This window comes from Erinaceus europaeus, chromosome 12 (genome assembly GCF_950295315.1).
Source record: "Erinaceus europaeus chromosome 12, mEriEur2.1, whole genome shotgun sequence".
Classification (NCBI taxonomy): domain Eukaryota; kingdom Metazoa; phylum Chordata; class Mammalia; order Eulipotyphla; family Erinaceidae; genus Erinaceus; species Erinaceus europaeus.
The window spans coordinates 63,923,405-63,939,489 of NC_080173.1; the positions used below are offsets into that span (position 1 = coordinate 63,923,405).

The 16,085-nt window shown below is 45.2% G+C and overlaps 1 protein-coding gene across 8 annotated transcripts; it reads right to left on the bottom strand.

Annotated features, from left to right (window-relative positions):
• Positions 1 to 44: 44 nt before the first annotated feature.
• MKS1 (MKS transition zone complex subunit 1) lies at positions 45 to 15,496 on the bottom strand. 8 transcript variants are annotated; one of them, XM_007536128.3, is made up of 18 exons: positions 15,369 to 15,496; positions 14,835 to 14,944; positions 13,694 to 13,764; positions 12,967 to 13,122; positions 11,061 to 11,158; positions 10,756 to 10,884; positions 10,379 to 10,483; positions 9,799 to 9,907; positions 9,106 to 9,162; positions 6,964 to 7,006; positions 6,649 to 6,714; positions 3,981 to 4,051; positions 2,814 to 2,883; positions 2,603 to 2,710; positions 1,782 to 1,915; positions 910 to 992; positions 726 to 823; positions 45 to 626 (listed from the first exon to the last, which is right to left on the bottom strand). In XM_007536128.3, the coding sequence occupies exons 1-18, from the start codon at positions 15,446 to 15,448 to the stop codon at positions 535 to 537; spliced, it is 1,680 nt and encodes a 559-aa protein (XP_007536190.1). In that variant the 5' UTR covers positions 15,449 to 15,496; the 3' UTR covers positions 45 to 534. The 8 variants fall into 8 exon arrangements, 7 of the variants coding, with proteins under 7 accessions (XP_007536190.1, XP_060059777.1, XP_060059778.1 ...); XM_060203794.1 differs by having other exon boundaries at positions 14,835 to 14,898; positions 15,369 to 15,476; XM_060203795.1 differs by lacking the exon at positions 14,835 to 14,944 and having other exon boundaries at positions 15,369 to 15,485.
• Positions 15,497 to 16,085: the final 589 nt, after the last annotated feature.

Genomic DNA, 16,085 nt, shown 5'->3' on the forward strand with positions numbered 1-16,085 from the left:
TATGTACGAAACATAATAAAAGATACCACCTAGCTAGCAAAAAGGACTAGGCACTGTCTTCAGTCTTTATTAACCCAGAAACAGTTGTATTTCAGACACAAGTCCTAAGCAGAAGAGTGCAGCTACTCTGGAAAGCCTTTCGGGCCAGAAATTAAGATCCCTCTGGTCTTCTTTCTTGAGCCTCCATTTGTAAAGGACTTTGTGAAGCAGGAGCTACCCACAGCCCACGGCTACCGAGACTGAGACAGATTAACTAGTCAAGAGCCTATGTGGAGGGCTCAAGCCAGATGATTGGCCTCATTGGGAAGCCCACTTGCAGTAGCTAAAGCTGAAGGGGGCAAACACATGGGGGCCACAGGCTGTCCAGAGTGGGGAGAATACCCTGCTGAATACAAGGGAGAGGAGTGGCCTAGGGTTTTCTCAGCCCCTCTGCTTCTCAGCAGGTCAGCGTGGTCTCTATTTAGAAAGATGAGGTGGGCCAGCACCAGCCATCTTGTCTTGTCCTCTTGCATGGAGGGCCATGGCTGCGGGAAGCTAGGAGACCATGGTGGCTGGAGGACTCACGAGGTCTTGGGGGAGGCTCTCCCGGGCCTCCTGCATGCGGCGCCGGGCTCGGTGGAAGGCCTCTGTGGATGAAGCAAGTATAGAGTAGTAGTCAGCTGCCATGGTGTGGGGCCTTGAGAAACCAGGCACGGTCATCTGGGGAGAGGGGAGAAGGGGCCTACCTAGCACATTGTGAATGGAACTCTGCTGGCTAAATCCTTCCAGACGGTCCAACACACTCTGCATCCTTTTCCGAAGGGAGCTGGACTCCATGAAGGCCCTGCAGGGGAGCCCACCCCATGACCATGGCTACTCCCCAGTCCTCAGGGTCAAGTAGCCCCAAGGCAGAGAGCCACGGTCACTCACCTGGACTGCTGCAGGCAGTGCAAGCGGAAGGTGACACTACCTGTGGTCTCTGTGCGGAGTCCAAATCGACTCAGCCGCTCTCCCTGTGGGAACAGTTAGACAGCATCAAGTTTCCAGGTCTCCGGCACCATGCAGGCCTCATTCCTGTATTGTGTGTGTATGTTTATGTGTGCATGTGCTTGTGGAGCTGGGGCCTTCCACATATGTCACTGCAACACACTGGGCTGATTTTGCATACAGATAGAAAGGAAGCGAGGCACAGGGAGACAGAGGGAGAGATAGAGACACACAGAGATGTCACTGACCTGAGGCTGCCTCTAGTGCCACCGCACTGCCCATGTGGTGGCAGAGCTGAAGCCCAGGCCTTGTGCATGGCAGGGCATACTCCTACCCAGTGAGCTCTCTCTCTAGCTCTCAATCCCATTCTTATCCCCATAGTGGGGAGGATGGTGCTGTTGGAGAAATCCCATTCCTGTACCCAGACTCCATCACCAAGGATAACTAATAATAGACTCCCAACTGTAAATCAGGGAACATTTCAGCCTCGTTTTAAGTGAGCAATCTTTCAAGCTTCCTGCCAGTTCTCCCACATCTGGTGAGCGAGGGCTCAGTGAAGGGCTCAAGGGAGGGGTCAGTTCTTCTGACAGGGAGCAGGGCAGATCTCTAAGAATATCATTTTCTAATAATCTCCTAGAACAGCAGAGTAGATGTTTATACCTGCTTCAAAATATGGCCAGGACTATCAGTGTGCACCACAGGAAGGAAGGGGCTAAGTAGTAAACAACTGAAGGGCTTTAACTGAGATCCCACCTCCTACAGAAGAGATGGAGACAAAATCCCCAGAACGAAATCTCCCTAGAGGTAAAAGTTACCTTGAAGGTTCCGGGTATCCACACATAGGAGAGGTCCTCCAGTTCCAGAGACCCACCAATGAAAAACCTCCTCAGCTCAGCCACGGTGCCAAGCTCCATCGGCCTCCATGTGGAGACTGTCAGGGTATGGGAGCCTGAGTGAGGACAGGAGGATGGAGCCAGGGCTAGAAAGAGTATGTGGCCCCTTGCTGGCTCCCCAGCTATGACAGAAGCCTAGCCAGCATTCAAGACACCTGGTCTGGTGACAAGCTGATCTCTGGTGAAGATGAACATGGTGCTTTAGGCCCTCTGTCTGGAGATTAATCAGACAAGTTAGATCTCAGCTCTGCCACTAATTAGCTATGCATTCAGAACAGTTTTCCTAACATCTCTGAGTCACATTCTTCTCATCACCTTAGAATGGAAATAATAATACCATCTACACCTCAGAGACTGATTAGAATTCAAAAAAAAAAAAAAAAAGAAGCAAACCTTAGCACAATAGTGATCATACAATAAGAAAGAGGCTATGATTTAAAAATCCATTCAATCCAAGTACACTGAGAGCCCATTTACCACACTCCTTCTCCCTCAAAGCTGCAAGTCAAATGAGAGGAGCATGGGGCAGCCGTGGAAAATGCTCAGGCTGCTTAAGTTCACTTATGCTGTTTCTAGTGGAGGGGAAATGTTCTCCAAAAGAACAAGGAAATTATAAGTTCTATGCTTCTAATTCTTCCTTACCCTACTTCTCGTTGGAAGTAGTTAGATCTTTTGGAAGTGTTGACTTTGTTCCTATGAGCTACAGCATGTGCGTCACATGACGGGGAGAGACAAGAGGTTACCTGAGGTGGCGGGCAGCACTACAGCTCCGTAGCCTTCCACACGGTACCTCTGCCAGAAGTCCAGTGACAGGACCTCACAGTAGAGCACAGGCCACTCTGGGAGGGCATCTGGGAGGAAGAGAGACAAACAGCCAGGTCACAGGAGGCCTTTACCAAGGAGGGCGCTACCCAAGGGAACCCCAGATCTCGGACTAACTGCTGAGCTACTCACCATCTGACTCATCCTCGTGGAGGAAGGAAGCCTCAAATGTAAACGGATAGGAGAAGTAAGCTACCTTGTCCTAAAAGAGAAGAGTGTCCATTTATACTCACAGTTGGGGGGGGGCGGACAACAAAACCTGACCTGGAGTTTGTTCTCCCTGTGGAAAATGACTAGGTCACCTTCACAGGGGAAAACAGAAGCCATGCCAATCCAAGTAGGAAGAAAGAGGCTAAGAAAAGAAGGGATGCTTAATTCCAAGCTGTTACCATTCTCAAAAAGGCAGAGAGAGGACTTCAGGACCAGGCAGCCCCGAAGCACCCACAAAAACGGGCTGGTCCCAGGGGGCTGAGTGGTGGCATGTGTGGTTGAGCACACACGTTATCATGAGTAAGGACTAGGTTCAAGCCTCCACTCCCCACCTGCATGGGAGATGCTTCATAAACAGGTCTGCAGGTGTTTCTCTTTTTGTTCCCCCTATCTTCCCTCTCAATTTCTCTCTGCCCTAACAAATTACAAATTACATAGGAGAATAAAGGAAAAAAAAAAAAAAAAGGAATGGGGCTGGATGGTGGCCCACCTGGTTGAGCGCACAAGTTACAGTGCAGAAGGACCCTGGTTCAAGCCTCCAGTCCCCACCTGCAGAGGGAAAGCTTCATGAATGGTGAAGCAGGGCTGCAGGTGTCTCTCTCTCTCTCTTCCTCGCTGACTCCCCATTCATTTTAATTTCTGACTGTCTCTGTCCAATAAAAATAAAAAAGGAAAAAATGGCTGCCAAGAGCAGAGGATTCCTAGTGCAGACGCTGAATCTCAGTGATAATTCTGGTGGCAATTTAAAAAAATTAGGGGGCCTGGGTGGTGGAGGACCTGGTTGAGCACATGTGTTACAATGCGCAAGGACCCAGGTTAGAGTCCCTGGACCCACCTGCAAAGGGAAAGCTTTGCGAGTGATGAAGCAATGCTGCAGGTGTCTCTCTGTCACTCTCTCTCTCTCTATCACCCCCTTCCCTTTCAATTTCTGGCTGTTTCTATCCAATAAATAAAGATAATAAAAATAAAATTAAATTAAAAGTGGGGCTGGTCTCAATGCTGGGTTCCTTCCCAGAGGGCATGGCTATTGGCCTGATAAATCTGTGCCATCCCAGGAACAAGGTCCTGTTCCCTTCTTGTTTCTCATACCATTCCCAGGGACTTGGTGGCACAGGTCTGTGTTACTCCTGAGAGCTGCTGGATATCTGGGCTTGACCAATCTGAAAGCCAAAGACCATATATAGTAAGTTTACCTTGGAGGAAGGCAAGTAAGACAGTTGAGAAAAATACAAAGTTCCTTTATTCATTTAGTCATTCACACACACAATCATTCAATTATACTCACTGTCTACTATGTGCTATGACTGGTTATGGGGGAAGTCTCTTGGCAACTAGATAGAAAAGATCCCTGTGTCCTATGAAGCTGACATTCTGTGGGAGGGAGACTGACAACAGACCAACCAACAAGAGACAATCAGTAGCAAATGCTAAACTTAAAATCAACCAAGGTGGATACAGATGTGACCGGAGGCTTATTTAGACTGAATGGGAGGGGCATTTATCTACTCATTTGTTTATTCATTTATTTATTTTTGAGGCAGAGAGAGAGAGATAGTGAGAAAGAGAAAGATGCAAACCCCACAGCACCAAACCTTCCTTTAATGTATGTGGTAGGAACCTGGGCCATACACAGAGCAAAGCAGCATGCTATACAAGTGAGCTATACCATGGGCCCACAATTAGTAAGTATTTATTTATTTATTTATTTATTTTCATCTGAATAGTATAGCTTTTATTTATTTATTTTTTTAATTTATAAAAAAACATTGACAAAATCATAGGATAAGAGGGGTACAATTCCACACAATTCCCACCATCAGAACTCCATATCCCATCCCCTGATAATTTTCCTATTCTTTTTTTAAAAATATTTATTTACTTCCTTTTTGTTGCCCTTGTTTTTCATTGTTGTTGTAGTTATTATTGTTGTTGTTATTGATGTCGTCATTGTTGGATAGGACAGAGAGAAATGGAGAGAGGAGGGGAAGACAGAGAAGGGGAGAGAAAGACAGACACCCGCAGACCTGCTTCACCACCTGTGAAGCGACTCCCCTGCAGGTGGGGAGCTGGGGGCTTGAACCAGGATCCTCATGCCAGTCCTTGCGCTTTGCACCACATACGCTTAACCCACTGCGTTACCGCCCAACTCCTAGCTTTCCTATTCTTTATCCCCCTGGGCGTATGGATCCAGAATTATTATGGGGTGCAGAAGGTGGAAGGTCTGGCTTCTGTAATTGCTCCCCCGCTGAACATGGGCATTGACAGGTTGATCCATACTCCCAGCCTGCCTCTCTCTTTCCCTAGTGGGGCGGGGTTCTGGGGAAGTGGGGCTCCAGGACATATTGGTGGGATGGTCTGTCCAGGGAAGCCTGCTATTTATTTTTAAAGACTTCATCTGGCTATAGGCTATGTGGTAAATGAACCAACCACAAGAGGGAGCATGAAAGGCAACAATATGCTAACTTAGAAACAGCATTTTGACAAGAGGTATCTATCCCCTCCTCTCTGTCTTCCCCTCCTCTCTCCATTTCTCTCTGTCCTATCCAACAACAACATCAATAACAACAACAATAATAACTACAAAAATAAAACAAGGGAAACAAAAGGGAATAAATAGGGAGTCGGGTGGTAGCGCAACGGGTTAAGTGCACATGGCACAAAGTGAAAGGACCAAAGTAAGAATCCCGGTTCGAGCCCCTGGCTCCCCACCTGTAGGGGAGTCACTTCACAGGCGGTGAAGCAGGTCTGCAGGTGTCTTATCTTTCTCTCCCCCTCTGTCTTCCCCTCCCCTTTCCATTTCTCTCTGTCCTATCCAACAATGATGACAACAACAATAATAACTACAACAACTATAAAAACAACAAGGGAAACAAAAAGGAAATAAGTAAATAAATATTTTTAAAAGGGAATAAATAAATAAATATTTTAAAAATATTTTTAAAAAACAAAAGAAATGGTGTCTTGAGGGGCTGGGTAGTTGAACACACAAATTATAGTGTGCAAGGACCTGGGCTCAAGCCATCAGTCCCCCCACCTGCAGCAGAGAAGCTTCACAAGCAGTGAAATAGTACAATGGGTGTCTTTTTCTTTCCCTCTCTACCTCCCCATCCCTCTCAACTTCTCTCTGTGTCTATCCAAAATGATAATAATAAACAAGAAATACAATCTTGGTCTAGGGTGTTAGAATCAAGAATGTCTCCTGCGTTTGGGGTAGCAGCAACTAAGTGATGTCATTGTCATTCTGCTAAGACGGGGAAGACAGTGAGGGCAGGCTTGAGGCAGAAAGGGGAATCCAGGGTTCTTTTGACTATGTTAAGCAGAAGTGATAAACAGGTCAATGGATATAAACCTGGAGTTCAGGGGAAAGGTGAAGGCTAGATGGAAATCTGGGTGTCTGAGACATAGAGACTATACCCAAGCCATGAGATGGATGAGGCCAACTTAAAGTCTATAATGTGAGGAAAGGCCCAGACTCATCTCTGGATATGCTAACAGTGCAAGGCCAACAATGAGCAATCAGTCAAGGAAGCTAATGAGCTGCCAATGAGAGAGAAAAGAGGAGCGTGGAGGCAGAGCCACATCAGATGCTCTGAACAGGCCAGGTGAAAGCAGAGAAGTCACCAAATTTAAAAACTTGAAAGTGACCTTTGACCTTAAAAAGAATAGTAACAGCTGTAGTGAAGCGAGGAAGAAAGCCTAACAGACTACCTCTAGAAAACTGTCAGAAGGCATGAAAAGCCTTAAAAATATTACTTACTAGTAGTTGGCAATTCTACAAAGAAGTGGACGTAGAGATTGTCATACTCGTAGCCTTGAGCTGAAACTAAGAGAGAGAACAGGACATGATTTCAGCTTGTTTGCCTGTCAACTCTAGCACCCCACCCAGTCTTGAAGGGCCTGCATTCTTCTGAAAGCAAGTCCTCCTGAGAAGCAGGAACTCTGTGTGTTTCCAGTGAAGACTCCCAGCTAAGTTTCCCAAGTACTACACATGACCCTACTGGGATAGAGTGGATAATTCACAGCTCTATCTGGGCATCTGCCAAGCAACAAGATACCTTTGTAGGATACTTACCCACCTCTCCATTTACAAAGAGCCGGAGGGTACCTGGGATGGTCTATGGTAGAGAAAAGTGGGAAAAGTGGGAAAAGTGCAGAGGATCAGCACTTCTCAGCCCACCAACAAACCCCAGAAGACCTGCCACTAGAGGTCCTCTTCCTCCCTACACTGTCACTTTTCCACAGGTTTGCTTCCTTCATTTCTAAAATTTATACATGGGAAAAAAGTAAACAGTTTAAATGGAAGAGATGACGAGACAGCACAGGACATTTATGAGAACAGCCAAGGGGTGCCTTTTGGTACCCAGTGGGACAAGCGAACTTTGTGAGGTGAAGAAGGAACTAGGAAGCTCCCCCTCCTCCTCCTCTTCCTTTTTGAATTATTTATGTGACTAGCTTCTCTCACTTTTTAGCACTGAACACCTATTGCTAATGCAATAAAAATACTGAAAGTTGTTTTTTAAGAGAAAGAGAGGAGGCCATGCAGTAGCCCATCTGGTTAAGCTCACATATCACTATGTGCAAAGACCCAGGTTTGAATCCCTGCTCCACACCTGCAGGGGGAATGCTTCATGAGTGGTGAAGCAGGTCTGCAGGTGTCTATCTTTCTCTCTCCCTCTCTATCTCCCCTCCCCTCTCAATGTTTCTCTGTCCTGTCAAAAATAAAAAGAAAGAAAAAAAAGGCTACTGGGAGCGGTGAATTCCTGAGCCCCAGCGAGAACTCTGGAAGCAGAGGAGGAGGAGGAGAAGGAGGAGGAGGAGAGAGCTACCGAATAACTCTACCCATATTCCCAGATCTAAAATTTTGACGATGGTAGGGCACAAAGAATAGGACCAAAGGAACATGAAGGCAGAGAAGAACATAGAGCAGGTTGAATTGTTATGTGGAAAGCTGAGAAATGTTACAAACATGTTCAGACTACTGTATTTTAATGCCAACTGTAAACCATTAACTCCCCCTCCCCAATAAAGGGAGGAAAAAAAGAACAGGACCACAAAAGAAAATGACCTGTTTTGTTTTTTTGCAACAAAACCATTTGGGGCCCTGTGGTGGTACACCCAGTTAAGTGGTGCACCCAGTTAGGGCACATGTTACAGTGCACAAGGTCTTGGCTTCTGGCCCTTGGTCCTCACCTGCAGGGGAGAAGCTTCACAAGTGGTGAAGCAGGACTGCAAGTATCTCTCTTTGTACTTCCTTCTCTAACTCCCCCTGTCCCTCTCAGTTTTTCTGTCTCTATTCAATAAATAAATAAATATTTAAAAGGAGGGGTGATGACTGGTGATGCATCTTGTAGGGCACACATTACAGTGTGCAAGGACCTGGGTTCAAGCTCAGGTCCTCACAGGTAGGGAGGAAGCTTCACAAGTGGTGAAGCTATGCTCAGGTGTCTTTCTCCCCCTCCCTCCCTACTCCCCTCTCAATTTCTCTTTGTCTCTACCCAAATAAATAAATAACTACATGCATTAAAAAAAATCAAATCAAAACTATTTGACAAACAGAAATGAGACCCCTCGCCCTCTCCAGGGTGCACTCAGGGGACATATCCATACAAGGAGTGAGGAAGACATTTTCTGTTCTTATATTTATTTTTCAAACCAATTAGAAATATGTAAATACATTGCACAGACAAAAATTCAAAATCACTTAAGTTTACAGCAAAACTAGTAAAAAGTAAAAAATACCTGACATAGCTCTCTCACCACCCAATACTCAGTTACCATCTCTCAATCTTACTGTTGCCCCAGAGAAAGTTAACTATACTATGGGCGTGTTCTTTGAAGACTGTTTCTGGTCATTACCAGTGCTATATCAATATGCACTGGCAAAATTAAAAAGCATGGAATAGAGGGAAGGGGGGAGGGGGAGAGAGAGAGAGAAAGATTGACTTCCTGCAGCTCTGCTTCACTGCTCGTGAAGCTTCCCCCCACAGGTGGTGACTGGGGGCTCTAACCTGGGTCCTTGAGCATGGTAACAAGTGCAGTCAACAAGGTGTGCCACCAGTCAGTCCCCAAAGATTATACTTTATATGTTCTATTTACTTCCCTTTTTCATAGCAGAGTACATTCTGGATCCTTTAGAGAGACACTATCCTCTAGCCACACAATCAGTATGCTCTAGTTAAACCCAGCTCTCTGCTATAGAAAGGAAGTTCCTTACCATTTCAAAGTCAGTGCCCACAAGGCTGTTGAGATACTCTTTGTGTCGACCATAGAGCTAAGGAGACAAAAAAAAAAACTAAAATTGGAGAGGTGGCCCATGCCAGACTAAGGTTCACTTCTGAATGGGAGGGAGAAAAGAAGCATTAATGGGGAATGCTACAGAGAGCTGGAGGCCATGGCATCTGGTAGTCTGGGACCAGACCCTGTGGACTTCCTACAGAAAAGCACTGATACTTCGGGGAGACAGTTTAGTTCTAAATCTCAGTTTCCTCATTTGTAAAATGGTAATATTAAAATATTCACTTCCCAGGGTCCTTATAAAATTTTTTATTTTTTGGCCAGAGCACTGCTCTACTCTGGCATACAGTGGTGCCAGGGATCAAACCTGGGACCTCTTACATGCCAGTCCCATGTACCACCTCTGTGCTATCTCCCAAGCCCTTGCTGTACAATCTAAATGAAATACAGGAGACAAAGGGCCTAACACAGAGCATGGTAAATGTACAAATGATGATGATGATGATGATGATGATGATTACATTTAATATAGCAAAATTTGTTTATTGTCAGCAATGTCAATAAAGAATCAAAAAGTCAAAAAAGGATCATTCAGAGCAAACCTCGCAACTTCAGATATGGCCCCCAGCTCTCAGATGCTAAGGTTCACCTCTTAGAATGAATCAGCTCTTACGTCCTTGAACACACGCTGTTCCCGCTCCTCCTCCTCCCGATGTGCAAGGGAGGACACATTGTCAATCGTATACTTCCACAGTTCTGGCTTTTCCCCCTCAGTCTCAATTCTGTAAGAGTAAAGGCACAAAAAATACCAGTTCTGATAACAAGTGATGGAGGCCTGCAGACATGACCTAGAGATAAGTGGTCACTGGTCATATAAATGTAGATGACAGAAGATGGCCAGAGAGGGAAACAAAATGGCAAAGCAGAAAGGGCACCAGGTTAGATTCAGCATAATTGCCTCAAAAGTCACAGTCAAACCTCCACAGAGGTGGAGCACACCTCTGGCACCAAGTTGTTCTCATTAAAACCATGGAGATTTGGCCTAGATCATTTCTAGATTATGGTTCTATTATTCCAAAAGCAAGATACTGGGGGGGGGGGGGGCACTATGATTCAGAATGGAATTTAAACCACTGCTGAGAATTTAAGTTAGAAGAGATGAAGGGCTTTCTGAGAATGTTCTTAATTAGGAGCAAGAAGTGAAACCAGGGAAAGGAATGTCAGTCTCATTCTAGCCCTGTTTTCCTACTCACCTGTAGGGCCCTTTGAGGCCAGTGAAGTCGGGTTTTACTGTGATCACACCATTGCTGTCCACCTTCAGAGTACAGAGGACATGTTCATACTTCTTATACCCAAGCCTAGAAACCAGGAGACCAACACTAAGCATCAGAAGTGCTGGCTCTACCTCCAGGGAAAGGGGAAAAGGTAGTCAGTCTAAGTTAAGGGAGAGAACAGAAGCTGAAATGTGAATTATCATGGTGCAATATTTTCTCCTGAGTTCAACTACAACAAAAAAATCACAAGTCCTTTCTTTTCATACACCCTGGGATGACTCTAACAGGTAGATGATGGTTACAGGGGAGAAGAGGCTGAGTTGGGATCTGAGGCAGTAGTGAGATGCTTCACTCACTTTCCATAGGGTCCCAGGTCTGCCATGATGTACATTGTCTGAAGAGGGGTGTTGATGACATGGTTGTTCCTGACAAACTCTTCTGAGGGTTCCCAGGTGACAATTCGTGACTTGAGGACACCACCGTCCCTAGGAGACACCATGAAGGAGTCACTCCTCTGGCATCTCCTGAGGAGCCGGATGGAGGAGCTCACTCACGTGGAGGCCTACTACAGAGAGGAAAGCTCCAGGTTGTGGACATTCTGAGAACACTGGCATGGAAGGACCACCTCCCCCCCACGGCCCCTGTACACATGTGCACTCACATCCCACGCCTGTCTTGCCGCCGCCGCCTGACGTTCGCCATTCGCTCCACCAAGAAAGATGGCACCTCGCTGGCTGCAGTGGTCATTTTCTGGCAGTGCTAGGGAGAGAGAGAAGCCCTGGGCAGCCCATATGGTCAGGGCCACCTGGAACCAAGTACCCTAAGGGCAGTTTTCCCTCTGAAGTCTCATCTAGATTCAAACCTTTTGCGATGTACGGCCACCTCACAACTACACACACTAATGGAGGGGAGCAGTGGCACAAACAATTCAAAGAAGATTCCTATGGCCCCTTGGTTTCTCCCCATAATTTTAACAGTACGTTATCTTTTTAAAGATTTATAGTAATACTAAAAATGACCCTAAAATCTCTGAGCACACACCAACAAAAAGCTGGGTCAATTTGCCAGTTGGATGCTGACATTAACTAGGTAGTTAGAAGATGCCAAATGGGATACAAGTATTCCGTGGAAAATCCTCACGTGGGTAATGGAGCACTACCTGTAACTTTACCGACTTTTCTAAAGAAAAAAAAACAAAAAACAATTTTATGTACCTAACCCACACACACCCCCATTTTCCATAATAGCTTATTTCATCTTTAGACAGAAACAGATGGCAGAAGCAGGAGAGTGAAAGAGACCACAGCACTAAAGTTTCCTCCGATGTGGTGAGGACTGGGCTCAAAGCTGTCACACTCACGGCAAAGCAGCACACTATCCAAGGGAGCTGTTTCACTACCCCTTCCCATTTTTTACAGCAATTTATATGATCTATAAAACAGTGCTTCGATAAAAATTCATACAAACTTGCTGGAGAGTGTGCTCTTTGCCTATAAGTGTCCTGGGTTTTTGTTATATTCTGTTTTCAAGGGTGAACTCAAATCAATGGCAAAATGCACATGTGATGTGGCACTATCTGTGGTAACACTACTCTTATCTTGCTTTCTCACAGTAGTAACATTAATATCCATTTTGTGTAAGATCTGCCTTTACCAGAATGTCAAAACAAAACAAAAATGTTGAGGCTGAACTGACATGAAGCAAGTATTCCCAAATGGCAAATCTTTTGACTCTCACTCTCATCATCTATCTCTAATCATCTATCTTATCATCTATCTTATCTCACTCTCTTATCATCTAACTCTTACCCCAGGTGGGGTAAGAGCTCAGTGACCTCCAGTCAGGGGTCTTTAGACCTCCTCCTAATCAGACAACAAACACTGGGGGTGGGGGGAGGTGGAAACCAAGGCCATTTCCACAGTACTGAGTAGCCAGCCCAGAGATTTTGTAATAGACATTGATAATTCAAAAACACTGGGTCCCTCCCTATTCTATATACAGATCTACAAGGTTATAAACAAAAATCAGAAACTGCAGACTCTATCCTCCCTCAAGAAGTTTAAAATCTCACTGAGCAGATAGAATATAACAGGCAGGCAGTAGAGAAAATGTAGATCAATTCCACAAAGGCATGTTAGAACAGGCAAACTGAGGGCAAAACTCATTTCCCATGGTTGTAGTAAATGCCTCTATAAACTCATATACTGAGAATTTTGGCTGAATCTCCCAATGAATTGTAGCTAGAAGGTTCTAGATTTCACCTGTCTTTCCCCATAATGCAAAACGGAAATCACTGACTGCTTCTAGTTGGGAGCCTGTATGTCTGCAAGCCAATTGTTAGAGACACTGCAAGCTCCACCCAGGCCCATTAGCAGGTGGAGAAGGGAGCTGTAGCCACACCACCTGCAGGCAGATGTGCTCACACTACTCCAGGTTGGCTGCTAGGAGCATAAGGCAATTTCTAAATAGACTCTATGCATCTCCTTAACAGGCTTTTGATTTAACACAAAGAACTAAGACCAGAAACTTCAAAAAAAGCAAAGGAGAAGGATCAGAAAGAACTGTACCTCCTCCAAATTGGTGTATCTGTCAGAGTCAGTATAAGTAAAGATTCGTTGGTTCTTCCTGCCACCTGAATCCTCCAGCTTCAAGATTTCCTGACGGTATTGATGATCCAAAGGACTTTGACAAGCTACTTCATTTTGGTATAGATCGACTTCAAACTGAGGTCACAAAGAAACAAAAAGATTCTGAAAATATGTTAGATGGATGGCCTGGTGACAAAGTGGATAAAGTGTTGGACTCTCAAGCATGAGGTCTAAGTTCAGTCCCCAACACCACATGTACCAGAATGATGTTCTGGCTCTCTCTCTTTCATTAATACATAAACTGCTTTAAATGTGAGGCTTTTGCTTCTATAACTTTAATTATTTTATAGAGCTGATGCAATTTGATATATTTTATAACATTTTTTATAACGAATTCTCATTTATCTAAACATATTCGGAGGTAAGCAATCCAAAGACTGTTTGTTAAAAGGAACTATTAATTTAACTCTGCTGTTACATACTTAAGAGTAAAAAAGTGGCATATACTTAAGAGTAAAAAAGTGTTTTTACCCAGGGCAAAAAAAATTGGGCAGTGACAGTATTTTATATTGCCATGTAAACACAACAGGGGAAGTACAAATTGCTATAATCTTCCTGGAAATAAGTTTGACAGGACATATCAAGAATCTTTGCCAGCCACAAGCTAGGTAAAGGTAGACTGAGCAGACAAGTAATAATGGCTCACCTGGCTAAAGAGTTTCTCCTGCCACCCAATCATGACCTCCTCCTCCTCATCTTCATCTGGGCGATGTCCACCTCCAGAGACAATAGAGTGAGTCAAATATCTGAGCCATACTAGCACCACTTCTCACTTTGTGGTTGGTTAAAATCAAAGCCTCTACTATTATATTTTCCACAAAACCAGTTGCACTTCATGGGTGTTCTAAGTATCCACCCTAGAGAAATGCTAGAGCGGTTGGGAGTATAGGTAGAAGCCAGGAGTAAGATGCCAAAAGTCTTCATGACTACCCTAATTTGAAGAAATGAAATTCATGCATGCTAGGAATCAAGTATCCAGACAGAAGAGGAAAGGAAAATAATTTTTAATGAGACAAATCTAACATATTCCTGGATGAGTCTGCTTTTATTTAATTTTTTTTACAGGTTTACATTTCACAACCCACATTCTTGCCTAGAAATGTTTTTAACATTTTAACAATAAAAGCAAAACTAGTGACCCAAAAAGAATACTATCCTCTCTTCTCATTCTGGCTTCCAGAGAAGGAAAATTGTAAGTGTACCGGTGGCATTAATATGTGTATTTCTCAAGCAGGCCCAAGCTTAAAATTGCTTTGAGAAGTGATTGTGTGGAAGACAGCTCAAGCCATGTAGAGCATGCATTCCGTACCACAAGTGGCCACCACAGGGACAGGGAAGCTCCACAAGTGGTGAAGTGTGCTATGATTTTGCTCCTTCTCTGTCGTCCTCTCTATCTAAAATACAAAGAATGAAAAAAGTCTACCCAAGAGCAGTGCAATTATGCATATTCAAGGTCCTAGTGGCATAAAAAAAAAAGCGTATATTTGGAGTTTAGGTTGTCAAGCAAACTTATAGCATATTTAAAGTACAGCATCTGTTATTTTCACTACATTTGGCCACAATTCAGACCAATATCTAGATGGCAGGAATCATCTTAATTTTCACACATGATACAATGTAGCATGTATGAATTCAAATCCAGGCTTCAGAATTTACCAGTCATGGGACTTTCAGTTGAGTTATTACTCAACTTCTCTCTTTTCTCAGACTATAAATCTGGGTCTACTCTGTATGTAACCCCTTCCTGCCCACTTCCCCACCAGCACCGCTCCTGCCCTGATACGCACTGGCAGATGGCTGGGGTCTAAAGGTAGCCAAGTCTATAAGGTCCTTCCGCAACTGGGCAGCAGGCTGGCAATGGAGGAAATTGCTTGATGTGATTCTTTGTAAGTGAACTCTATGGGGAAAAGAGGGGCGGCCCCCAATACTCGGTAAAGATACACAACCAGAAGACATTGAACACAGCAAAGACAGGGAAGGTAAAACACTGGAGGAGGGTGGGGTTCCCAAAGTGAACCCGGCGCAAGTAGCTGACGGGGCCTGGGGGTGCTAAGAGTCGGGATGAAGGAGTGTGCTGGGTGGGCGTTCGGAGCGCCCAGGAATTTGGGACGGGCGGAGCCTTGAGGAGACCGGGCGGGCTTGGAAGTTGTGAGTGGAGAAGGCGCAGGGTTGCAAGGGGAGACGCAGGAGGATCCAGGAGGCAGGGGTCACAGTGAGAAGCGGAAGTGGGAGCCGCAGAACACTAAAAAGTGAAATTGAAGCTGCGGCTGTCGGACGGCATGAAAACTACGGGGCTCAAAGGACCGGGGCGATGCAACTACCGGAGGCGCAGGTTGCGCACAGGATCACGGGAGCGATAAACTGCTTCCCCGGTGTCAGTGTTCCACGTCTCCGCCGCCATGACAGCTACAAGGCGCCACGACAGTGCCGGAAAGCGCTAAGCACCGCCCCGGTTGCCCTGGCAACGGAGACGCCCCACCCCGCCGTGGCGGGTCTGTACTTGCGACCTCTGCCCCCGCGCTGCGCTGCTGCCGCGCCCTCAACGCGACCCAGAGCCGGGAGCGGCTCTTCGGGCACAGCCGCCCACCCCTTTCATACAAATTCCAAAATGGTGCTGGCGACCAGATGTAGGTGGTCTGAGTTTTCAGCCTCTCCGTATTTTCTTATTTTTTATTTTTATATATGTATGTATTTCCCTTTTGTTGCCCTTGTTTTTATTGTCTTAGACAGGTGTGAACATATACTTTTGCAAGAGCGAGAATAAAAAATATATATCCAAGGGCAGGGGTAGATAGTATAATGGTTATGCAAAGAGATTCTAGTGCCTGAGGCTCCAAAGTCCCAGGTTCAATCTCCCTGCATCCACTAACCAGAGCTGAGTAGTGCTCTGGTTAAAAAAAAAAGGGGGGGTGCGGGGGAGAAAAAGAAAGAAAGAAAAAAGTATCTTAAGATTTAGTAGTCACTGAACCAGAGAAAGAAAAAACAAGGAAACTCACAGAAAGGAAGGAGATTGAATTGGGGTTTTCCCAGGTGTGTGT

Excerpts from the sequence above, each read along its gene's own strand:
- MKS1 (XM_007536128.3), bottom strand. The coding sequence starts at position 15,448 with ATGGCGGCGGAGACGTGGAACACTGACACCGGGGAAGCAGTTTATCGC. Across the intron at positions 10,885-11,060 it reads CGGCAAGACAGGCGTGGGAT|GGACGGTGGTGTCCTCAAGT; the intron begins GTGAGTGCACAT and ends GGTGTCTCCTAG. Across the intron at positions 2,884-3,980 it reads CCACCAAGTCCCTGGGAATG|GACAAGGTAGCTTACTTCTC; the intron begins GTATGAGAAACA and ends CTTCTCTTTTAG.